The sequence below is a fragment of the Heterodontus francisci genome, chromosome 4, assembly GCF_036365525.1.
Source record: "Heterodontus francisci isolate sHetFra1 chromosome 4, sHetFra1.hap1, whole genome shotgun sequence".
Taxonomy (NCBI): domain Eukaryota; kingdom Metazoa; phylum Chordata; class Chondrichthyes; order Heterodontiformes; family Heterodontidae; genus Heterodontus; species Heterodontus francisci.
The window spans coordinates 139,288,363-139,314,220 of record NC_090374.1 but is presented as its reverse complement, the minus strand read 5'-3'; the positions used below and the strand labels follow the sequence as shown (position 1 = coordinate 139,314,220).

The 25,858-nt window shown below is 44.3% G+C and overlaps 1 protein-coding gene across 5 annotated transcripts in view; it reads left to right on the top strand.

Annotated features, from left to right (window-relative positions):
* spata6l (spermatogenesis associated 6-like) overlaps positions 1 to 25,858 on the top strand; it is a 148,145-nt gene that overhangs the window by 78,723 nt on the left and 43,564 nt on the right. For all 5 annotated transcript variants that reach the window (XM_068030245.1, XM_068030244.1, XM_068030247.1 and 2 more), the window contains 2 exons: positions 4,677 to 4,779; positions 19,865 to 19,896. In XM_068030245.1, the coding sequence (XP_067886346.1) occupies positions 4,677 to 4,779; positions 19,865 to 19,896 (135 nt within the window). The remainder of the gene's footprint in view (positions 1 to 4,676; positions 4,780 to 19,864; positions 19,897 to 25,858) is intronic.

Genomic DNA, 25,858 nt, shown 5'->3' with positions numbered 1-25,858 from the left:
TCTGCCTGATGGTCTTGAATTTTTCTAAGTGCCCTGCTATAACGTCTTTAATAATAGCTTCTAATATTTTCCTTATGACAAGGAAGCTAACTGGCCTGTAGTTTCTTCCTTTCTGTCTCCCTCCATTTTTGAAAAACGGAGTTGCATTCTCTGTTTTCCAATCTAATGGAACCTTCCCTGAATCTAGGGAATTTTGGAAAATCAAAACAAATGCATCAACTATCTCACTGGCCACTTCTTTTAAGACCCTAGGATGAATTCCGTCAGGACCCGACGACTTGTCAGCCCACAGCTCCAACAATTTGCTCAGTACCACTTCCCTGATGATTGTAGCTTCCTTGAGTTCCTCCCTCCCATTTCCTGATTTACAGCTATTTCTGGGATGTTACTTGTATCCTCTGTAATGAAGACCGATTCACAATACCTGTTTAATTCATCTGCCATCTCCTTATTTTCCATTATTAATTCCCGAGACTCACTTTCTGTCGTTCCAACACTCACTTTGATAACTCTTTTAAATACCTACAGAAACTCTTACTAACAGTTTTTATATTTCTAGCTAGTTTACTCTCGTACTCTGATTTTTCCCTCCTCATTAATCTGTCATTCTTTGCTGTTTTTATATTGTGTCCATTCTTCTGACCTGCCACCCATCTTTGTGCAATTATAGGCTTTTTCTTTAAATTTGATACTATCTTTAACTTTTTTAGTTAACCACAGATGGTGGATCCTCCCCTTGGAATTTTTCTTTCTTCTTGGAATGTATCTATTCTGTGTATTCTGAAATATCCCCTTAAATGTCTGCCACTGCATCTCTGTTGACCTATCCATACACCACCTATCCATACACCTACTTTGCCTGACCCTACTTTGCCAGTTCACTTTAGCTAGCTCTGCTTTCATACCCTCATAATTGCCCTTATTTAAGTTTAAAACAATAGACTTAGACCCACTCTTCTCTCCCTCAAACTGAATGTAAACTTCAATCATATTAGGATCATTGCTGCCTAGGGGCACCTTCGCTATGAAGTCATCAATTAATCCTATCTCATTGCACAATACCAGGTCTAGTTTTGCCTGCTCTCCGGTTGGCTCCAGAATGTGCTGTTCTAAGAAATTGTCCCGAAAAAATTCTATGAACTCGTCATCTAGACCACTTTTGCCTATCTGATTTTTCTAGTCTGTATGTTGATTAAAATTCCCCATGATTATTGCCGTACCTTTCTGACAAGCTCCCATTATTTCTTCCTTTATACCCTGTTCTACTGTGTGGTTACTGTTCGGGGCCTGTACGCCTCTCCCACAAGTGACTTCTTGCACTTATCATTTCTCATCTCTACCCAAACTGCTTCTACATCCTGGTTTCCTGAACTTAGGTCATGCCTCTCTATTCTGCTCATAGCATGATTAATTAACAGAGCCACCCCTCCACCTTTTTCTAGCATCCTGTCCTTCGTAAATGACGTGTACCCTTCGATATTCAGATCCCAATCTATGTCATCCTGCAGCCATGTCTCTGTAATGGCATCAGATTGTACTTATTTATTTCTATTTGCACTATCAGTTCGTCTGTTTTGTTTCGAATGCTCCGTGCATTCAGATACAGGGGGGTCTTTAGTTTTGTCCTATTATTTTTTGTAATCTCTATCCTTATCTGCTGATTTACTCTTAGATTTGTAATCACTGTCCCTTCCTGTCACTGTCTGTTTATCTTTTCCCATTTATCTCTTGCCTTGTCTCTACTCTTTGACTTACCACATTCTTCCCAAATTTGATCCCTTGCACCCACTATGTAGTTTTAAATCCTCCGTACTTCCCTCGTCATGCGGCTCACTAGAACACTGGTCCCAGCACAGGTCCCAATGGCACAGCCCGTATTTCCCCCAGTACTGGTGCCAGTAGCCCACAAACCAGAATCCACTTCTAATAAACTGCATCTATCATTCCTGGCAGGTCCTCAACTGCACTAGGGCTCTGAGCCTTGCTGAGTGGTCAATAAGTACCCCTTCACACATTTCTCCCATGTTTAGGAGCAGCATGCTCCCTCAGTCTCTCCAGCTGGAGTGTGTGCTGGGGGTTGACAACCCAGAGGCCTGTCATCAGGTTCTGGCATTGCACTCACCTTGCCAAAGAAAAGAAGATCATTGAATCTTTTATGGCACTGGACGCATCCTCTGGACCACACCGCTGCTGCTGATGTTCCCAACCATCTCCGGCCATACCAGCTTTGATTAGTTGGGTGGCCTTCTCCATCCCTCCCTCCTGTCCTTCACAGCCTCCGCTTTCTCCCTCCCACCCTCCGCTTCCCTCCTCCCCCCTCCTCCTCCTCCCCCCCCCTCCTTCGCACCCCCCCACTTCCCCCCACCAGGTCAGTGTCAGGACACGGAAGTGGTCCTGGTGTCAGTTTCCCAAACCGGAAGGAAAATCCTGCCCCTGGAGTTCACACAAAGGGCGGCACAGTGGCGCAGTGGTTAGCAATGCAGCCTCACAGCTCCAGGGACCCGGGTTCGATTCTGGGCACTGCCTGTGTGGAGTTTGCAAGTTCTCCCTGTGTCTGCGTGGGTTTTCTCCGGGTGCTCCGGTTCCCTCCCACAAGCCAAAAGACTTGCAGGTTGGTAGGTAAATTGGCCATTATAAATTGTCACTAGTATAGGTAGGTGGTAGGGAAATATAGGGACAGATGGGGATGTTTGGTAGGAATATGGGATTAGTGTAGGATTAGTATAAATGGGTGGTTGATGGTCGGCACAGACTCGGTGGGCCGAAGGGCCTGTTTCAGTGCTGTATCTCTAATCTAATCATATCCATCTAGTGGTAGAAATGCATTATACACCTGTATAATTGTAAAATCCTACGTTACTTAAAGCTATGAGCTCCAGCCTTCGTTCAGCAGCAATACTTTCAGCTTTAAATCAAGCAGTCATGGGTTCCACATTTTACAATGTTTAAGTAAAAAGGAATCCAAAATGAAGACCAAATATCTAGACATCTGGATCAAACTCGGTACAAGTGCACAGTATTACTGCCCACAGTAATAGATTAGTTTGCATTGAGATTTAATCAGACTGCACACAAGTATATTTTTGCTGTACTTAGAATCATAGGGCAGAATTTTCCCAGCCTCATGCAAATAGGGTTGAAGATGGGGAGCATTGGGAAAGCAGGGGGTGTCACGTTGTGGTGGCTTCCTGATGCATTCCCGTTGCCGGGGAAGTTTTCTGGGGCGGGTCTGGATACAAATTGGTTGCCTGTTGCAGGGAGGCAGGCAGCCAATTTAAATAACTAAGGCCCCAAATAGGAGCGTTTTTTTGGGGGGGGGCGCTTGCTGGCATTTTGCTGGCAGCGGAATAGTCTACCTGCCACATGCGGAGGCCATCAGCTCCACGGAGGCGGTGTCCCTGTGGCAGCCTGGATGGCCATTGGAGCCAGAGGCTCCATGCCATATTGACTGGGACAAAGGAAGGAAAGACTGTCCTATGGTCCCGACAATTTCCCCGAAGAGATTTCCTCTCTGTTCCGCGGGGGCCTTCTCCCCTCTAAAACTTTTAATTATTATTGAACATTCGAGGCTACCTGTATAGCTGCTGGCCCATTGATTGTTTCTGGAAACATCAGAAGCCCACTGAACAGCAAGCGCAGAGGCAGCCAGTTAGGGAAAATAGCTCCGCCAGTCTGGCTCCCGTTAAGTTCGGGCTGCGGTCCCCCATTCGGTCCTGATATTGGGGTCCAAAGTCTGCAGGACAATCTTGCCCGTAGAATCTTACAGCACAAAAGAGGCCATTCAATCCATCATCCAGTGCTGGCTCTTTGACAGCACTATCCAATTAGTTCCATTCCCCAGCTCTTTTCCCATTGCTCTGTAATTTTCTTTCCATCAAGTGTTTATCAATTTCATTTTGAAAGTTAATATTGAATCTGCTTGCACTGCTCTTTCAGTTAACCGCTGCATCACCTTTTGCTTTTTTGTCAATTATTTGTGGCTTTTGGTTACTGACCCTTCTGCCACTGGAGGCAGCTTCTTTCTTCCTTATTCTGCAAAATCCTTCAAGATTCTGAACATCTCTATTAAACCTCCCTTTTGGCCTTCTCTCCTCTAAGGAAAACAATCCCAGTTTCTCTAGTCTCTGCACATAACTGAAATCCTGCATCCCTGGTACGTTTTAGTAAACCTCCTCTGCAAGGCATTGACATCCTTCCTGAAGTGTGGTGCCCAGAATGTGTTATGAAAATAAGAAATTCTTACTTTATATGTCTCATTGGAAAATAATGGAAGCATTGTGATACATGGGGAAAATGTACTGATCAGAGCAGCTTATTTTCTGATAACCTTTCTGATGCTGCAGTTGTTTTGAGAGACAGTACTATAATACAAAATATTGTGATGCTAGAAGATGTACTTATATGGTACAAGTGAGATTGGACTTAAAGGATCAGATATTAGCCTCTTTCAAAATTATAACCCTTATTGTATTCCCAGTTATTTCATCAGACCACAGTCTTGGTCACAGGTCATAAACAGGATGGTTCATTAAGCAGTAGGGTTCCTTAGTTTGAGGCATGAAAAATGAATCAGTGAATGACCTGATTGCATCATAGGTATTTTGTTTGTCAACATTTGGAAAAAGAATATAAAAATGTCAGCACTATAATTACAAAGTACATTTTGTTTTTATTAGTGTGACAGAAGTCAATCAGACAAAAAGCATACATCATCCCTATCATGCTCATCATCATGCGCAAGGGCCAGGCCAAAAACTGCTTTGTCAAGCTACCATCATGGTAAGATTTTACCTGTGCACATTATGATTAGAATGAATTGAGAAATGAATTGTGTAGGTGTATCAAAAACTAGTTTGAATGAATATCTAATGATGCAGATGGTTAAAAGAAGTTGAATTGAGTGCATACGTTTTTAGTACTTTATCTGTGTTTGTTTTTATATCAAGTTGTGGGATATGGCCGTCACTAGCAGGACGCATTCTTGCCCATTCCCAGTCGCTCTTGAGAAGGTGATGGTGACCCTTCTTGAACTGCTGCCATCCCTGTGGTGAAAATGCTGCCATAGTGCAGTTAGGTAGAGAGCTCCTGGATTTTGATCCAGCAACGATGAAGGAATGAGACCTGGCATATCCCGGTCTGCACCTGGTTTCTAGCCATCCCAATGAACTGGAACATGATGAACTGGAGCATGCCATAATGGTTGTGTGGAAGGACATGGGTGATACTTGGTATCAGAGCTAGGTGAAGGAGTAATGCAAATGATGCACTTTGAATATTTCCAGGATAGATTTTCTCTTAGGTCTAAATTAAATAATATTTAAGAATTGTAGATTTGAACAGAGCACAAATGAATAGAGCAGTTTCTGCATGGTTCAGAGTTTTGTTATTTTTAAAAAGGCATCTGAAGCATTAGTTTTTTTTGTAAAAACTAAGGTAATGGTAATTTAGGTGGTCTTAATGCAAGTTAACTGACAATGGCAGTTTCATTGTGAATCAAACTGGTCAGAGACAGGAGTTATTTACCGTGAAATAATAAATTTAACTATTGAGTTATTTAGAGCTGGTGGCTGTCTTTTTCGTCCTTTTGATACATTCGTTGTCTGTGGACCCTGGGGATGCCAAAAACTTGCTTTCCATTCCCACTATTTGTTTAGGTTCATGGTAAAAATGATGTGCCTTTATTCTTGTTAATAAAGGGTGTCTGTTTGCAAACGTAACTTTTACAGCTCAAGCTCCTTTCCGGCAGGCATAAGGACTGTCTGCATAAACTAGGGAGCAATAAAAGCATGCGTACGCAAGGTCACTAACACCCAGTGCAAAAGTACAGCCCATTTCATGTGCTTTGGCATCACAGCCAGGCACCAGAAAGTAAAGGTCACACATTTCTATGAGGATGCTGGCTTTCCAATGGTACAGGGTGCCATTGTAAACAGGAAGGTATTTCATTTTTTGAATGTGCAGATAGTTTGTGACACCACTCAGAAGATCCTTCATGTCAACACCCGATATGCCATGATACCTTCATCCTTTGCTATTTGGCACTACACGATATCTCCTCAGAAGAAAACCGTCTCTAGGGAGGGGAATAAACCCTGGAACTACAGACCCATTGGCCTAACATTGGTGGTGGGAAACCTTTAGACATATTAATCCAGGGCAAAAATTACTTGGAACTTGGAAAAATATGGGTTAATAACTGAAAGCCAGCATGGATTTGTTGAAGGTAAATTGTTTTTGCCAAACTTAATTGAGTTCTTTCATGAAATAACAGTAAGGGTTGATGAGGGTAGTGCAGTGGATGTTGTGTACATGAAATTTCAGAAGGCCTTTGATAAAGTAGCAGTTAACAGACTTGATAGCAAAGTTGAAGCCCATGGGATTAAAGGGCAGTAACTGCGCTGATGTGGATTTGGCTAAGGGACAGAAAGCAGAGAGTGGTAGTGAGCAGCTGTTTTCCAAAATGTAGGGATGTGTGCAGTAGTGACCCCCAAGGGGTCAGTGGTGGGACTACTGCTCTTTTTGATATCTCAATGACCTGGACTTGGGTCTACAGGAATAATTTCAAAGTTTGCAGATGGCACTAGGATCAGTAAGGTAGTAAACAATAAGGAAGTTAGTAACAGACTTCAAGAGAACATACAATGGTGAAATGGGCAGGCACATGTGTTGGTATCCTTCCATCTATGAAAGATGATGGACACACATCAAACAATCCATTTAGGTGGTGTGTCTTCTCTTGGTGCACCTTTGCTGATGGCTGTGAAGGCCAATCCTTGCCACAAGTGGCACATGTGAAGCTTTTGCCAGCTAGTGACTACCAGGTGAAATAGTGGATGGTTAGGTCTTCATGTCACGTTTGCAAGCATCCTTGAAACGGAGCTTTGGGCATCTCAGTTATCGTCTGGCCCTGGCTACCTCATCATTCAGAAGCTCCTTGGGTATGCAACTGTCTTCCAATCTGTGGACATGTCCGACCACTGAATCTGCCTCCGTTTGATTCGTGCCAACACACGTAGGAGCTTTGCCTTTGAGAAAGCTGCTGCATTTGTGATTTTGTCCTGTCAGGATATACCCATAAAGCGCCATAGACAGCGAAGATGGAAATTATTGAACTCCTTTTCCTGGTAGCTGTAAGTCACCCATGTTTCACAGTCACACAACACAGGCCTTATAAACCATCAGCTTGGTCCTAAGGGTCAGCTTGGTGTTATCCCATACGCGTTTCACGAGTCAGCCAAAAGTGGTAGCTGCTTTCCCTATGCGTCAAGGGACAAATTGTGTGTCACTGTGTACCAAAGGCAGCAAAATTTTCTAACCACTTCCATTGGGGTGTTATTTAGTGTGATCAGGGGAGGAGATGCAACACCTTGTCCCATGACCAAGTTTTCTTGGTGCTTGTCATCAAGAAGAACAAGTTACAGGGATGGAAGGGTCAATCCATGAGTCTCTCTAGCTGAGTTTCCATGTGAGTGACTAGCACAGCATCATCAGCGTAGGGGAGTTCTCTGATCAGGACTTGATGTGTTTTTGTCTTCGCTCTCAGCCTTGATAGATTGTAGAGCTGACCTAATGTGCAGGTAGACTCCTTCCATATCTGCAGGGAAGACGAAGGTCAGGAGCATGGAGAAGAAGATGCCAAACTGAGTGGGGAGCAGGACACAACCCATGGGCTGACGCATGGCAGATTAAATTTAACTCAAAAGTGTGAAGTAGGGATAGGGCAGCTCAAGGATGAGTAAGATAACCTCACAGGTAATGATAGAGTCATGTCAGACGTTAGAATATCTACTTCATCTCCGTTTTTAATAGAGAAGATAACGAAATAGCATTTCACTAGAGGATGCACTTAAAAAGAATATTAATACAGTAGGGATTGAAAGGAAGAAAATAATTGACAAGCTGGCAAAACTAAAAGGGGATAAAACCCGAGGTCCAGATGGTATGCATCCATGCATACTCAAGGAAACTAGGGAGGAGATAACAGAGGCAATAAAAGTTCCAGAGGACGGTTGGACAGATACTCTTGCTCCTATATTCAAAAAGGGAGATAGAACAAAACTGTGAACTACAGCCCATTTAGCTTAATGCCAGTAATAGGAATGATACAGGTATCTATACTAAAAGACATGATAGAAAAGTATCGAGACAACAACAACCTGTATTTATGTAGTGCCTTTAACATAATAAAACATCCCAAGTCGTTTCATCAAAGCATTACAATACTAAATTTGACCCAAGCCACACAAAGTGATGTTATTGCAGATGACTAAAAGTTTGGTCAAAAAGGTAGGTTTTAAGGATCACCTTCAAGGAAGAGAGAGAAAGATTTAGGAAGAGAATTCCAGAGCTTCGGGCCTTGAAAGCTGAAGGCACAGCCACCAATGGTGGAGCAATTAAAATTTGGGATGCTCAAGATGCCAGAATTGGAGGAGTGCAGCTATCTTGGAGGGTTGGACGGGTGGTGAGGTTGTTTTTTTTTAGAGATACAGCACTGAAACAGGCCCTTTGGCCCACCGAGTCTGTGCCGACCATCAACCACCCATTTATACTCATCCTACACTAATCCCATATTCCTACCACATCCCCACCTGTCCCTGCCACCTACCTATACTAGTGGCAATTTATAATGGCCAATTTACCTACCAACCTGTGCCGCCCTTGAGGGTTTTGAAAACGAGGATGTGAATTTTAAAATTGAGGTGTTGCTTAACTTGGAGCCAGTGTAGGTCAGGGAGAGAGCTGGATGAATGGCACTTGGTATGAGTTAGGACACGGGCAGCAGAGTTATGGATGATCTCAGGTTTACAAAGGGTAGAATATGGGAGGCCGACCAGGATTGCGTTGAAATAGTCAAGTCTATAGGTAACAAGCACATGGATAGAGACAGAAAATATAACAAAAAATAGTGAGCATGGATTCTGAAAGGCTAAATCATTCTTAACATTGGTAAGAAGAATGAGGAGAATATAAACTAAATGATACAATTATAAAGGGGATGCAGGAACTGAGTGATTTGGGAATGTATGTACAGAAGTCTTTCAGGGTGATAAGACAAGTTGAGAAGGCTGTTAAGAAGACAGATGGCATCCTTGGCCTTATAAATAGAGCCTTGGAGCAGTCGGTCAGGAAGTTGTGAGGAAACTGCATTTTAGGATTCCCCCACAGAATATCAGTAACATCCAATTGGGCAGGGAACCGGTCAGCAAAGGCCACAGCAGCAAATACGTCCATGCCGGGGAAGCGGGGTGGGGTCAACTGGAAGGGGTTTCAATCAGGGAGTGGGTGTTGATTGGAATGGGGGTGGGCGGGTGGGAGTCGGCCAGGGGGGAGTCAATTGGTGGGGGGCCAAAAGGAGAGAGGGTCACTTGGGTGGGGTGGGGGGGGGGTTCGATCTGGGGGAGGAGAGGTTGATCAGAGGGATGGAGTCGATCAGAGTGGGTGGTAATTGTGGGGCTGTCAATCCTGGGGCGGGGGATGTCGGGAGCCTGAGTGGGGGGGAAGGTCAGAGGCCTCATGGTGGGATCGGAGGCCCAGGGGTGTGTTTGGAGGCCTAGGGGGCAGGGGGTGGATCAGAGCCTACTGTTGGTAGGGGGAATCAGGGTCTGGTGTTGGTGGGGGAATCAGGGCCTGGTGATGGTGGGAGGATTGAGAGGTTGGCAGGAGGAGTGTTGGGGGGGGGGGGTGGGGTGTGCGGATGAGGTCGGGATCCTGGAAGAAAAGGACATTGGGGAGGGGCCCTGATCACGCAGGCTTCACAAGCAGGCACCTGGATCCAGGAGGTAAATGTGAAGGTAATTATATCCTGAATCCACCAAGTCCTTGGCTTGTTGAAGCTGTTGGGTTTCCCGATGCTCAGGAAACCCAGCCAACAGCAGTTAAACTTTAAAGCCTGCATAACAATGAAGATTGCAGCCTCCTTATCATAGTTAAAGTTCCGGCTTCAGTGAAAACCAGAAATGGACCGTTAGGAGGCAGGTTTGGATTGGGAAACTGTTTTTTCATCTTTTAACACCCCTACCCAAGCCAAGCCATTTTAGGTTAAAATTCAGCCCATGGAGTACAAAAGCAAGGAAGTTATGCTTATCCTTTATAAAACACTGGTTAGGCTCCAGCTGGAGTATTGTGTTTAATTCTGGGCACCACACTTTAGCAAGGATGTCAAGGCCTTAGAGAAGATGAAGAGGGGATTTGCTAGATTGTTAGCATGGATGAAAGACTTCAGTTCCATGGAGAGAATAGAGAAACTGGGATTGTTCTCCTTAGAGCAAAGTAGGTTAAGGGGAGCTTTGATAGAGGCGTTAAACATCATGTAGGGTTTTGAAAGAATAAATAAGGAGAAACTGTTTCCAGTGGCAGAAGGGTCATTAACCAGTTTAAGGTAATAATTAAGATATTTAATATTTAAGGTAATTGACAAAAGAACCAGAGGCGACATGAAGGGAAAACAATACGCAGGAAGTTATGATCTGCATTGCATCCCTGAAATGGTCATAGAAGAAGATTCAATCATGACTTTCAATGGGGAATTGGATAAATACTTGAAGTGGAAAGTTTTGCATGGATAGGGGGAAAGAGCAGGCTAGTGGGACAACTTGAATAGTTGAATAGTTCTTTCAACGAGCTGGCAGAGGCACATGTACAATGGGCTCCTTTTGTGCTCAATTATTTTATGATTTTATTATTCAATAATATCATCTAATAGCTACTGGGTGACGAGACATACCCCATTGAGTACTCTGAACACAGAAGAGGAGCTGTATAAACATGCCCAAGCAGCAATTAGGCTGGTGATTGAGAGGTCCACTGGGTGCTGAAAGCATGCTGTTGATGGATAAATCAGATGGAGTTCTACAGTATGTGCTGGATTGTCTCCAGAATTGTCGTTACCTGTTGTGCCTATCACAAGATTGTCATCCTGGAAGCGCTATGGTTTGACATTGCTGAAGTGGAGATGCTGGCTCCAGAGGATCCTGAACTGCAGGGACCAGAACACATGAACAACATTTACTCATAGGAATCCTTGCTGACTGGTGGCAAAGAACATTAGCAGAAAATCGTAGTCCTCACGCCATTCAGTCTATCTGGACATCACATTCTGACTTCCTTCTCATAAGGCCATAAAAAATGGGAGCAGGACTTAGGGGTGCAGATTTCACTGTAGGTTGGAGTTTCCCCTCAACCTGGCACATGTGGCAACTCCTTCAGTACTCCACCACATCTTTGTGGAGTTTTGGCCAGTCAAACTGCTGTCTTATGCGGGCTTTGGTTTTTCATATACCAACATGTACTGCCACTGCAATCTCATAGGCCATTCTTACTAATTCTCTCCGGTACCTCTGCGGCACCACTAACTGGTGAACCACTGCCCACCCCTTGCTCTCAGGTCTGTGAGGAGAATTCCATTTCTTCATCAGTACCTCATTCTTTAAATAGTAGCAATCAGGGACTCCCTCTGCTTCAACTTCAGACTGGGCAGCCTGTGCTAACTCTCTCAATTCTGGGTCAGCTCATTGAGCCACAGCGAGGGAAGATTTATTGAACTCATTCCCTGGGTCTCCTAACTTTCCAAAGAAAGTCTCAGATAGACAGACCTCATAGGCATCTGTCTGCAGTGCCAATTCAGTCTCCTCTGGGGGAGCTGGTTCCATCATGGCCTGATTCAATACACATTCAGGGACACTACAGGAGACCGTCTCCTGCCACTGCGTTGTCTCTCTGACCTCCTGCGGTCTCTCTTTCACTACTGGGGAAGCTACCACCTTCATCCCCGCCAGATCATTAGAGTCAGAGAGTCATACAGCACAAAAACAGGCCCTTCGGCCCACCGCATCCATGATGACCATAATGCCTATCTATACTAATCCCACCTGCCTGCATTAATTCCATATGCCTTGCTGATTCAAGTACCTATCCAGATGCCTCTTAAATGTCGTTACTGTTCCTGCTTCCACCACCTCCTCAGACAGCTCATTCCAGATACCCACTATTCTTTGTGTGAAAAATTTTCCCCTTTGATCCCTTTTAAACCTCCTCCCTCTCACCTTAAATCTATGCCCTCTAGTTTTAGTCACCCCTACCATGGAAAACAGACTCTGGCTATCTACCCTATCTATGCCTCGCATAATTTTATATACCTCTATCATGTCGCCTCTCAGCCTCCTTTGCTCCAGGGAAAACAGACCCAGCCTATCCAATCTCTCTTTATAACTCAAGCCCTCCAAACCAGGCAACACCCTTGTGAATCTTTTCTGCACCCTCTCTAGCTTAATCACATCTTTCCTGTAGTGCAGCGACCAGAACTGCACACAGTACTCCAAATGCGGCCTAACCAACGTTATGTACAACTGTAACATGACGTCCCAATTCTTGTACTCAGTGCCTTGGCCAATGAAGGCAAGGATGCCATATGCCTTCTTCACCACCCTGTCTACATGTGTTGCCACTTTCAGGGAACAATGTACTTGCACACCAAAGTCTCTCTGCTCAAGAACACTCCCCAGGGCCCTGCCATTCACTGTAAATATCCTGCCCTGGTTTAACTTCCCAAAATGCATCACTTCGCACTTGTCTGTGTTAAATTCCATTTGCCACTCCCTTGCCCATTTTCCCAGTTGATCTATATCCTGTTGTAACCTTAGACAACCTTCTTCACTGTCCACTATACCACTAATTTTGGTGTCATCTGCAAACTTATTAATCATGCCCCTTACATTCACATCCAAGTCATTAATATATATGACAAACAGGGGGCCCAGCACCAATCCCTGCGGCACACCACTGGTCACCGGCCTCCAATCTGAAAAACAACCCTCCACTACCACCCTCTGCCTCCTATCATCAAGCCAATTTTGTATCCAATTTGCTAGTTCACCCTGGATCCCATGTGGGTGAACCTTTTGGCCCAGCCTACCATGCAGGACCTTGTCAAAGGCCTTGCTAAAGTCCATGTAGACAACGTCCATCGCCTTGCCCTCGTCAATCCTCTTAGTCACTTCCTCGAAAAACTCAATCAAATTCGTGAGACATGATTTCCCACGCACAAAGCCATGCTGACTATCCCTAATCAGACCATGCCTTTCCAGATGCATATAAATCCTGTCTCTCAGAATCCCTTCCAATAACTTTCCCACCACTGATGTAAGGCTCACCAGCCTGTAGTTCCCTGGCTTATCCCTGCTGCCCTTCTTAAATAAAGGCACAACATTAGCTATTCTCCAGTCTTCCAGTACCTCACCCATGGCTAACGATGATACAAAAATCTCTGCCAGGGCCACAGCAATCTCCTCCCTTGCTTCCCATAGCATCCTAGGATACACCTAGTCAGGCCCTGGGGATTTAACCACATTAATGGGCTTCAAAACCTCCAACACCTCCTCCTTTGTAATGTTGATATGCTCCAGGATATAGGTGTTCCCTCCCTTGAACTCACTAGCTTCCATGACCTTCTCCACGGTAAATATGGATGAGAAATATTCATTTAAGACCTTGCCCATTTCCCGTGGCTCCACACATAGATTGCCACACTGATCCTAAGGGGACCTACTCTCTCCCTAGCTACCCTTTAACTCTTAATATATTTATAGAATCTTATCTGCCAGGGAAATCTCATGGCCCCTTTTTGCCCTCCTAATTTCCTTCTTAAGTGTCGTCCTACATCCCCTATACTCCTCAAGGGACTCGCTCGATCCCAGCTGCCTATACCTGACATATGCCTCCATCTTTGTCCTGACCAGTACCTCAATATCCCTTGTCAACCAAGGCTCCCTAAACTTGCCAGCCTCGCCCTTCCATCTAACAGGAACATGCCGGCCCTGAACTCTTCCTATCTCACTTTTAAAAGCCTCCCACTTTCCAGACGTCCCTTTACCTGTAAACAGCCTCTCCCATTCAACTTTTGAGAGTTCCTGTCAGATGCCATCGAAATTAGCCTTCCCCCAATTTAGGACTTCAACCTGAGGACCAGTCCTAGCCTTTTCCATAACTATCTTGAAGCTAATAGAGTTATGGTCACTGGTCCCAAAGTGCTCCCCCACTGACACATCAACCACCTGCCCAGCTTCATTTCCTAAGAGGAGGTCGAGTGTAGCCCCTTCTCTAGTAGGGCCATCCACATACTGCTTCAGAAAACTATCCTGGACACACTTAACAAATTCTTCCCCGTCTGATCCCTTAGCATTAAGGCAGTCCCAGTCAATATTAGGGAAGTTAAAATCACCTACTATTACAACCCTATAATTCCTACACCTATCTTTGATTTCCCTACATATATGCTCCTCCACTTCCCTCTGACTATTGGGGGACCTATAGTTTAATCCACCAAAGTGATCACCCCTTTCTTATTTCTGAGTTCTACCCATAAGACCTCGCTGGACATTCCCCCCCGGGATATCCTCTCTAAGTACTGCCGTGATGTCCTCCATAATCAATTATGCAACTGCCCCTCCTCTCTTACTTCCACCTCTGTCACGCCGGGAGGATCGGTACCCCGGAACATTGAGCTGCCAGTCCTGCCCATCCCTCAACCACATTTCCGTAATAGCTATAATATCACACTGGAAGCGTCCCTGATTTCCCACATAGTGCAGGAGGAGCGCATCACGGGGCTGAGCTCTCCTGCCATGACTTACCCTTAGATTAATTAGTTACTCCCTTAACTAAAAAAGTACTAATTATACTAGGGGTCTTGTTCTACCCACTTCAATCTAAAGTCCTTTCAAAAAAACACTTTAGTTAGTACTCACCTTATCACCAGAGATTTTTTTTCCAACAACAAAAAACTTACCCTTTTTTTAAAGCTATTCTAACAGCTACTACTCACCAACCAATCATCTTGCAACTTTCATCTGATGTCACTGTTTGCCTTTTTTTTCAAAACTCCGGCGCGCCGTAAGAGGTTCGACTGCCCTCCTCTCCGCTCCGCTCCCGGAAGGTAAGAGACTGGGCCTCGATCCTCTGGGTCGATATATAGGCTGTGCTCCTGGCGTTCTCCCCACAGATCCGCTCTGCTCAGCTCCCATTAGCTAGGAGCAGGTCAACCCTGTCCACAGGAAAACTAGGGACAATCCCTAAGGTCAACCGTCCCGAAACAAGGTCGCACTCCAAGTGCATCCAGTGTACAGGTGCAGGCATACGCTGCCCTCCAATGCCATTCACCACCATTCTAGAGTTTACTGCAATCTTTGGGGGAAAGGTCACGCCTTTTCCCAGTAAAAGGGATCTAGTGACCCCTGTGTCCCTGAGAATTACTGTGGGCTTGCTTGCCTCACTCGAGGGGTATGGGGTTACTCTCCTTTCAGACACAAAACCCTGATAACCTTCAGAAATCCTATTACATTTTCCTGCACTTGCAGCATTAAGCTTCCTGGGTCTCATCCTTACTGCAGTTAAAGCTACAGCTTGTTCTGCTGTGCTTTCCATCAGGGTCTCTTCTTCGCTGAGCGGGTGCGCCCTGATTAACCCTACAGATTTTCCCTTTAGTTTCCAGCAGTCAGCTCTTAAATGCCCTGCTTTATTACATTGGAAGCACACAGGTCTCCGGGTCACACTATTGCTCACAGCTCCGTCCTTTTTGGCTGGAGGAGCGGCCCCTATGTTTCCTGCTTTTCCTTCCCCTCCCAGGACTGCTTGGGCTTCTATCATCTTCCCACCCTTTGTCCTTTTCGAAGTTGTGGGGGTGATTAGGAAAGGTTTTCCCTTGGGAAACTGACTTATAAGTGAGAGCAGACTCATCGACCAGGACCGCTGCCTGCCGGGCTCTATGAGCCTTTTGCTCCTCTGCATGTGTCTTTATGGAGAGTGGGAGAGAGTTTTTAAATTCCTCTAACAAAATTATTTCCCTGAGATTTTTATAGCTGAGCTGTACTTTAAGAGCCCTCAGCCACTGGTCAAAAGCCAGCTGCTTATTTCTCTCAAACACTAGGTAGGTTTGATTAGCTTGCTTCTTGAGGGTTCTAAACTTTTGGTTTCTGGAGTACTAACTCATATCCCCCGAGGATAGCATTGTTGGTCCGTTCATATTGGCAACATGGAATAAACTTCATGGGCTTTTCCAGTCTGCTCTGTAACAGCAGAATCCAAGCCTCAGCTGGCCACTTTAACTGCCTTACCAGTTTTTCAAAAGATACAAAAAAGTTTCCACGTCTCCCTCATCGAATTTTGGGATCAGTTGGGAAGGTTTTAACAATTCTGTACCCAGTCCCTAATTACACTCCTCCATATTGGCCATGCTTTCACTGGGGTTTCTTTGTCGCCCCCTAGTTAATTCAAGCCACCTCAGCTTTCTCTCTTCACTTTCTTTCTGGAAGGTTCTTTCTCTTTTTCTCTCCTGTCTTTCTTTCTCTTTCTCCTCTCTTTTTCTTCACGTTCCTTCTGGAAGGCTCTTTCTCTCTCTCTCCTCAAATTCAAGTTTCCTCTGTTCCAATTGTATCTTTGCTAGTGTCATGCAGGCCCCCACCTGCCAAGAATGAGGCACATTGGTTTGGTCATATGAACATTGATTTTTTTATGATTACTGGACCGAGGAAATATCTTGTTGAACAGATCAGCCGTGGCTGGAAAAAACATGTGCATAAGAACAGACGGTGCTTTTGTAGACAAAGGATCATTCCCTGACACATAAAACCCACAATGGATGTTGATCACTGGACAGGAAGGGGGTGGGGAAGCACATTACATAGCCTGCTGGGGTGATGCAATCCACAGGGGCCTGGACAGATAGTTTGAACTGAGAAAAGACTGTTTGCTCCTGAACTGAGAAGATCTCACCTGTCTGCTCTCATCTCTTCTCACAAGCCTCTGAATCCACACATGAACCCCAAGAGAGAAAAGTTTCCTACAGCAAACAAGGTTTACGAAGAATACTGGGCCCCAACGAAAAGCAAGACCTACCTACAATCAAGGACTCCACAGTGAGCTCGAAGAACCACAACAAAAACTCTTCAGATATTGCCTCAAACTTTTCCACTTTATTTTTCTTCTCTTTTCTATCTCTATTTGCATGTGTGTATCGCGTATGCATGCTAGCGTGGGCCGCTTGTATTCGTCAACCAAATTAGACTTTAAGTTCAACTTTAATAAATTTCAACTTTTCTTCTTTAAACCTAAGAAAACCTGTTTGTGCTGGTTTCTTTGCCTTATAATTGGAAAGCGTGAGCAAGGATTCACCAAAGAGGAGCTAAAAACAGTGTTTTAAAAATTAAACCCTGTTACAGTAAGACCAGGTGAAGGCTGAGAGGGACCCCTAGACACCTTTCTCACCTGGTCATAACACTAGCAATACCCTGTCAGAGTCTACTTCTAACCCTGTTTCTGCTTCTTCAGATTCAAGAGAAAAATGGTTGGCCACTAGCTTTAGGAATTCAGACTTCCTAGCCTTGCCACGTACAGTGATCCCACACTGCTCAGCCATTTTCCTCAACTCTTCCATAGACAACTAATCCCAAGTTACTTCACCCTTGCTTGGGGAGCTACTAGCTTCAGTTGCAGACATGTTTGTATTCTAGCACACCTGACCACAAGAAAACCTGTATTGAAATCTTTTCTCTTTTTGTTTGGGATTAATTTGACTTCCCATTTCCAATTTCTCGTTTGTCTGTGGGGCAAATCCAGGACTCTAGCCCCCAAATTTCTGTTACGACCAGGTGAGAAGGGGTCTAGGGGTTCCCTCTCTGCCTTTGCCTGGTTTAACTGTAACAGTTTAATTTTAGAAACACCATGTTTTAGCTCCCCCTTCACTGAATCCTTGTTCACTGCTCCAATTGTAAAGCAAAGAAATTAGACAGGTTTCCTCAGATTTAAACAAGAAAGGTAGAAGTTTATTAATCTTAAACTCTAATCCGGTTACCGACTACGAATATGTGGCGCAACCACGCCAGCATGCATACACGATAAACACACAAGCAGATAGAGACAGAAAATGTAGAAAGAATAAAGGGGAAATGTTTGAGGTAATATCTGTTAGTCATTTACTGTCCTTTGAGTTCAATGTGGAATCTTTGGTTGCTGGTAAGTCCTGCTATTCGTTGGGGCCCAGTTCACACTTCAACTTGTCTCGATGTTGGAGCCTTTTCTTTTTTGAGAAGTACGTATCTTCCGTGGGCCCGGTGGCTTGGGAGAAAATGAGAGAGAGCCAGGAGAGAGGCTTGCTTGTTCCAGCTTCAATTGCAAAACTGCCTTCTGTTCCTTTCTGTGTGGCACAAATAAAAGCCCAAGTTGGCCAGCAGTTCAGTCATGTGACTAACTGGCTTAGCCTCTTCTACGTTTGTGGATTGTATTATTTTAGCAGGCCCTGGAATGCATTACCTTACACCTTCAATGGCTGGTGATCAAAATCCATGTGGGGTAATTGGAGCAGGGAATAGTCCTTTGTCTCTATAAGCAGCATCGTTTAGCAGGCAAATGTCCTTGCAGCCCATTGTCTGGTGATCTTCAAACAAGTAATTTTTTGACTCCAGCAACAGTTTAAAATCAGTGTTCATATGACAACATTAATATGCCTCATTCTGGGTAGGTGGGGGTCTGCATGATACCATCCATGCTAATATATTCCCCTGCGCTCCATGAGCCTTGATCTTCCATATTAACTTTTTATATGGCACCTTATCAAATGCCTTTTGGAAATCCAAATATGCTATATCTATTGTATAACTAGGGGAGTAGAGAGGACTTTAAACTAAACAAGATGGGTGAGGGATCAAGCTTGAGTAGATGTAGCAAATCAAGGGGTGGAGTCAAGGCAGGAGAGCAGAATAGTAATATGGGAAATGAAGGTCAGAGGATGACAGGAAGGGACAGAGAGGAAAAACCTAAGAGCACACCAACAGTCGAGACTAGATGTTACAAAGATAACAAAAAGATAAAACTAAAGGCTCTGCATCTGAATGCATGTAGCATTCATAACAAAGTAGACGAACTGAGCGCGCACATTGAAGTAAATAAATATGATCTGGCCAAAGCTCCACAAAGATGTGGCTGCAGAATGACTAGGATTGGGTCCGGAATATTGAGGGGTATGTGGCATTCAAGAAAAATAGGAAGCTATGTAAAGTAGTGTATTAGGAGCATACATCCAGGAATCCAAAACTGGAGCACTGTTGGCCCTCATTTCAATATTTGGTAATTAGGTGCGTGGCAGCTCAGCAACTGGATTGCAGAAAGGGAAAAATCAAATTTAGAAATTCAAGTATTTTGTTTTTATAATGAAAGCTGGCATATTTGACTTCCTTGTGGGTCAAGTGAATTACCCTAATTTGAGGCTGCTGAAAATTGAGTGGAATTCCGATGCCAAAGAATACAAGTTAGAATTGAAACTGAGAGATAATAGTACAGGTAAGACCCCTTAATTTAATCAGAGCAGCCGTTAAAGGTCACCTAATAAAATCCTAACTTCTCCGCATACGCAGAAAGAAAAAAAATTAATCATAGGCAGAAAAGATGGACAGCTGAGTGCTAATATCAAATGCTAAAATATTTATTTGTAACAGTTGTATTTGTATGGTTGGAATTACATTACTACCTTATTAATCTTTCCAGTTGCTGTATAATATGAGAAAACAGTTGTGTATTTCACACTAATGAAAGTAGGAAATATTACAAAGCAGTTGTGTAGGAATTAAACTGTTTGAGTATATAAAGAAGCTGTGGGAAATATGTTAGGCTCTTAACTGACTATTAAGATGACTGAGGAGTGATAAAAATATTTTTGTTATCCATTAAAAGGCAGACAAGTGAAAGAGAGCTTTATGGGTACAGTTGGGATCGAGGACCAAAACACCGAATTTTCTCAAAGTCACAGGGCAGTGACTGATAAAGGACTATATATCAGTTTTTTTGTCCTTCTCATTTTTTTTTTGTTTCTTTTATTTAGATGTTTGTAGACCACAATATGCTGCAGACAAGGTGAGTAGAACTTAAGTTTATGCTGCAATTTCCAGTGTGCATGCAAGACAAGTTTATTATCCGATCAGCTGCCTCTGCCACTTCCCTCCATTCCCCTAGCTCACCAGGCCAAACTTCCTCTAATCTTCCCCCCGCCCTAGCCCTGAATGTGCATTATTCTCTAGTTTCTCCTTTATCTCCCCTCGTGCCCTCTCCAAGCTCAACTTGTCCATGAGACCCTCCTCTGCTCCCTTGACCCTATTACCTCTAAACTGCGAACCATCTAACTTCCCTTTCTGGTTCCTGTGTTAGCTGACATTGTTAATGTTTCTCTCTCTCCAGGTTCTGTCCCTCTTCCCTCCAAATCTGCTGTCATCACTCCTATCAAAAAAAAACCCTTGACCTCAACATCCTTGCAAACTACTGCCCCATCTCCAACCTCCCTTTCCTTTCCAAAGTCCTTGAATGTGTTATCACCTCCGAAATCCATGCCTATCTTTCCCAGAACACTATGTTTGAATCCCTCCAATTAGGTTTCTGCCCCTGCCAAAGTACCAAAATGGCTCTTAACAAAATCGCAAATGACATCCTGTGTGACTATTGCAAAGATATACTATTTCTCCTCGTTCTTCTTGAACTTCCTGTAGTCATTTGTTAGTGGGAATGAATCTGAAAGAATCACTCAACACTCGGGTCTGCTCCAAACATCAAACATCATTGGGTTACGCCGGCGGGGAGCAGGTCACTGGGCAATCCAGATTACTCTCCACCGAACAAAGGAAAATCATCAATACTTATACAGTCTCAAACAGTTACTCAGCTCGTCCTGGCTGGACACCGTCCAGTCGTAGTGGTTATAGATTATATACATTGATTACTGGAACCAATGAAGTTGGTTACTAGGCATTGGGGAACTGCGTGATCAGCTCATGGACAGCTAGGGGGTTACTAATGCATTCATGATGCCTTCCAAACCCCCTTATCCACCGTCCTTGGGTCTTATGTATACATAACATCTTGTCTTAACCTTGTTACAGGCTGGTATCTTTGTCAGCATTCCATAAGGGCATCTGCTAGAGGCTGCTTGATTAGAGATATTCCGCTGAATGAGCCATTTTCTGTATGAATCTGTGTGAATCAGCCCTTATAAGGAATGTAGTCAAGTTAGTTAGCTAAGTCCCATGGTGCCTTGCAAACATTTCATTGCTAGCTAGAATGATATGTTATTGGTTATTCTTATAATATTTATTGCAGGTGCCTCTGCCCTGGGAATATACTTCAACATCATTGACACAGTTGATCACACCATCCTCCTCCAACTTCTGTTCACTACCTTCCAGCTGTATGGGACAGCACTCGCTTGGTTCCATTTTTATTTATCTAATTGCAGCCAGAGAATCACTTGAAATGGCTTCTCTTCCTGCTCCCGCACCATTACCTCCAGTGTGCCCCAAGGATCTATCCTTCCGCACTACCGCCCCCCCACTTATTTCTGATCTACATGCTACCCCTTGGCGACATCATCTGAAAGCACAGTGTCAGTTTTCATCAGGGGTCAGCAATGTGTCCGTCAAGGACACCATTGTCCATGGTAAAAGATTTTGGGGTCCATGACTGGTAATTTAAGGGATGAGAAACTTCCCATTGACTTCTTCAGACCAGCTTTTAAAAAAATACAGAAGTCAGTTTCACAGATGACAGGTGCTGATAGAGGGACAACTTCGGGGTTTTCCAGTGGGTTCCAATATTTTGTAAAGCCCGCTGGGAAACGCGAATGTGTCCAAAGTTCAGAAAACGCTCTTCCCACTGTCAGCACTGATCAGAGGGGGAGGGAGATGAAGCGAGAGGGAGGGAGAAAGAGGGGGAGAGATAGAGGAGGAAGGGGGAGAGATAATAGAGAGAGAGAGAGAGATGGAGGAAGGAGAGAGAGTGGGGGGAGGGAGGGGGGGTGAGGGGGTGGAGAGAAATGGAGGGGGGAGAGTAAGGGGGTACAGTAAGGGGGGAGAGAGAGGGAGGAGGGAATGAGGGAGCGGGAGAGAGGGCAGGAGGGAGGGGAGAGGGGGAGGGAGACGGAGGGGGGAGGGGGAAGGGAGGGAGAGAAGGGAGGGGGAGAGAGAGAGGAGGGGGAAACATAGGGGAGGGGGGAGAGAGAGAGGAGGGGGAAACAGAGGGGTGTGGAGAGAGAGCAGGAAGCGAGGGAGGAGGGAGGGGAGAGAGACAGGGGAGGGTGGGGGTGCGACTGATAAGGGGGAGAGAGAGAGGGGGGGGAGACAGAGATGGAGAGGAGGAGGGAGGTGGTGTTGAGAAAGGGAGGGGGAAGGGAGAGTGAGAGAGGGGGCAAGGGGGGGGGGAAGAGAGAGAGAGGAGGCGGAGATAGAGAAAGATGGGGGGAGTGACGGGGGGAGAGAGAGCGAGAGGAGGGGGGAGACAGTGGGAGAGAGGGAGGAGGGAGAGAATGGGGGAGGGAGGTGGGAGTGAGAGAGGGGGGTAGAGAGAAAGAGACGAGGGCGGTTGAGAGAGAGGAGGGGAGGGAGAGTGATGGAGAGAGAGAGTAGGGGAGGGAGGGAGGAAGAGAGAGGCAGGGAGAGGGGAGGGGAGGGAGAGGGGAGAGAGATGGTGGGAGAGAGAAGGAGGGTGGAGGGGGGTGTTAAAGAATGGGAAGGGAGAGGGGGGAGTGAGGGGAGAGAGTTGGACACATTGGGAAAGAGATGGACACAGTGGGGAGAGAGATGGACACAGAGGGGAAGAGATCTAGATCACTCCTGACAGATGGACATACATCTAGATTCTCCATATTGCTACGTCAAGTGTGCGAGCAGACATTGACTACTTGTGCAAGCAAAAACAATGCCAGGTATCTCATTAAATAGGGAGAAATATGTTTTAAACCAGACTGTATTTTGATGACATTAGGTTGGCTATACACTTTATATACAGACTAATTGCCCCCATGTCCATGGCTGAGTTGATAATGTTGTCAAATGTCCGTGGTGCAACATGGTGGTACCCTATCCCTTATTTTCACATGTTCGCTGAGGACACCTAGCTCTACCTTACGACCACCTCTCTCGACTCCTCCACTGTCTCTAAGTTAACAGACTGTTTGTCTGACATCCAGTACTGGATAAGCAGCAATTTTTCCCAATTAAATTTTGGGAAGACCGCAGCTATTGTCTTCAGTCCCTGGTACAAACTTGGTAGCAATGTTTCCTCTAAGCTGTGCAACCCAAAAGTCCCCAACTAGGCAGCACACAAGTCGACCCCTTTAAATTACCCCGCAAAAAGTTTAAAGAGGCTACACACTTAAAGTAATTGCCCGCGCACGCAAAAAGAATTACATGACCTATAAATGACATAAGGGGATATGAGGATCGTGTGGGAAAAAGGCATTGAAGTGGATGATCATCCAGGATCGTACTGAATGGCAGAGCAGGCTCAATGGGCTGAATGGCCTACTCCTGTTCCTGTGTTCCTATGTTCCTATAAATATTGCTCTGTACGCTAGCCACAGCCTCTATCCCGCTCCCTGGCAACTGTCTGAGGCTGAACCAGACTGTTGACAACGTTGGTGTCATATTTGACGCCGAGGTGGGCTTCCAACCATATATCCGCACCATCAGTAAGACTGCCTATTTCCACCTCCATAGCATCGCCTGACTCCACCGTTGCCTCAGCTCATCTGCTAATAAGGCCCTCGTCTGTGTCTTTATTACCTCTCGACTTGATTATTCCAGTGCACTCCTGGTTGGCCTCCCACAATCTATCCTCCATAAATTTGAGGTCATCCATTAACTTTGTTGACCGTGTTCTTACCTGCACCACTTCCCATTTACCTGTCACCCCTGTGCTCGCTGACCTACATTGGCTCCCAATTAGAGCTCTCTTTCCTCCTTTAAAACACTCCTTAGAATCTACCTCTTTGATGAGCTTTTGGTTTCTGCCCTAATATCTCCTTATGTGGCTTAGCGTCAAATTTGTTTTATAACGCTCCTGTGAAGTACCTTGGGATATTTTATTATGTTAATATGATATATAAATACAAGTTGTTGTGATTGCCATGTATTATTTTATCATTACTTTATAATGAACCAGAGCAGATAAGAGAAGTAAACGCAGGAGAACATCTAGGCAATAGCAATCACAGCATAATAAAAGTTGAAGATCATGATTGAGAAAGACATAAGTAAGACAAAGATCAAAGTAATAGATTTGGGGAAAAAGCTAATTTTGAGGGGATCAGAATGGAAATAAGGAAGATAGAGTGGAAAACTACTCACAAAGTGATAAAACAGCAGTGGGAAATATTTATATTGGTGATCGAATAGAGTTTAGAAGAAATGCATTCCACTAGAAAAAAGAAGAAACTGGCTAATAATGAAACACTAGGCGAATAGAGAGATAATGGCAAAATAGAACCTAAAGCAAAAGGCAAAAAGTGCATAGACACTAAAGGAGAGGGTGACAAAGGAGAATTCAAAGACGTGAGGGAAGAAGTCAAAAAAATATTTAGGTAGGTAATGAGGAACAGTGGTTAGCACCGCAGCCTCACAGTTCCAGGGACCCGGGTTCGATTCCGGGTACTGCCTGTGTGGAGTTTGCAAGTTCTCCCTGTGTCTGCGTGGGTTTTCTCCGGGTGCTCCGGTTTCCTCCCACAAGCCAAATGACTTGCAGGTTGATAGGTAAATTGGCCATTATAAATTGTCACTAGTATAGGTAGGTGGTAGGGAAATATAGGGACAGGTGGGGATGTTTGGTAGGAATATGGGATTAGTGTAGGATTAGTATAAATGGGTGGTTGATGTTCGGCACAGACTCGGTGGGCCGAAGGGCCTGTTTCAGTGCTGTATCTCTAATTATCTTTAATTATCTAATTATCCAGGAATATAAAATAAATAGTATAGTATTCTACAGATACATAACAAAAGGAAAATCAGGATAGGGGTTGAGCCACTAAGGGATGCACAACACAAACTCATGGGTAATAATAGAAAAAAGGCATAAGTATTGAATAATTACTTTGCCTCAGTATTTACCAAGGAGACTAACAGTGTGGACATGACATTAGCAGGAGATTTAAAAAAAAGCTATCATGACATTTAAGATAGAAATGGGGGAGATAATCGATGAGCTAGTCAAACTTTGAAGGAATAAAAACCCAGGTCTGGATGGATTGCATTTTCACATAATAAAACAAGCAAGGGAAGAGATGGAGAGGCATGTAATATGTATATTATACATTTATAAATTCATTAGAAAAGGGAATAATGCCAGATGGCTAAGTGATCACTATATTTAAAAAGAGACATGGAACAAGTCCAGGAACCGAAAGTCCAATTAGTTTAATGTCAGTGACAGGAACAATAATAGAATCTTCAGACAAAGATAAAATAGAAAAACATCTAGAAATCAAAAGCATAACAAAGAATAAGCAACATGGATTCCAAAAGGGAAAGTTAGAATTGACCAACATTATTGAATTCTTTGAAGAAATAACAGAAAGAGCAGATAAGGAGAAAGCAGTAGATGTGATATCTATTTGGATTTTCAAAAGACCTTCAATAAGCTGCCACATAGTAGACTCATGGCTAAGATCAGAGCATATGGTGTTGATGGCGGTGGTGGGTAGGGGGGTGGGGGGAAGTAGCAGAATGTATAGCAAGGTGGCTACAAAACAGGAAATAGTACAAGTTTAAAGATAGTTATTCAGACTGACAAAAGGTGGGAAGTAGTGCTCCACAGGGATCTGTGCTGGGACCACTATTGGTCACCATTTGGACAAATGATTTGGGCTCGGGAAATGGAAATACAATTTCAAAATTTGCTGATGACACCAAGGTTAGGAAGACAGCAATCAAGTACAAGAAGATGTTAATAAACTTAAAGAATGGGCATGTAAATGGTAAATGAATTTCAATATAGATAAGTGGTGGTGCACTTTGGTTGAAGGCATAAAGAGGAAAATAAGGGTTTCCATGAGTTAGAG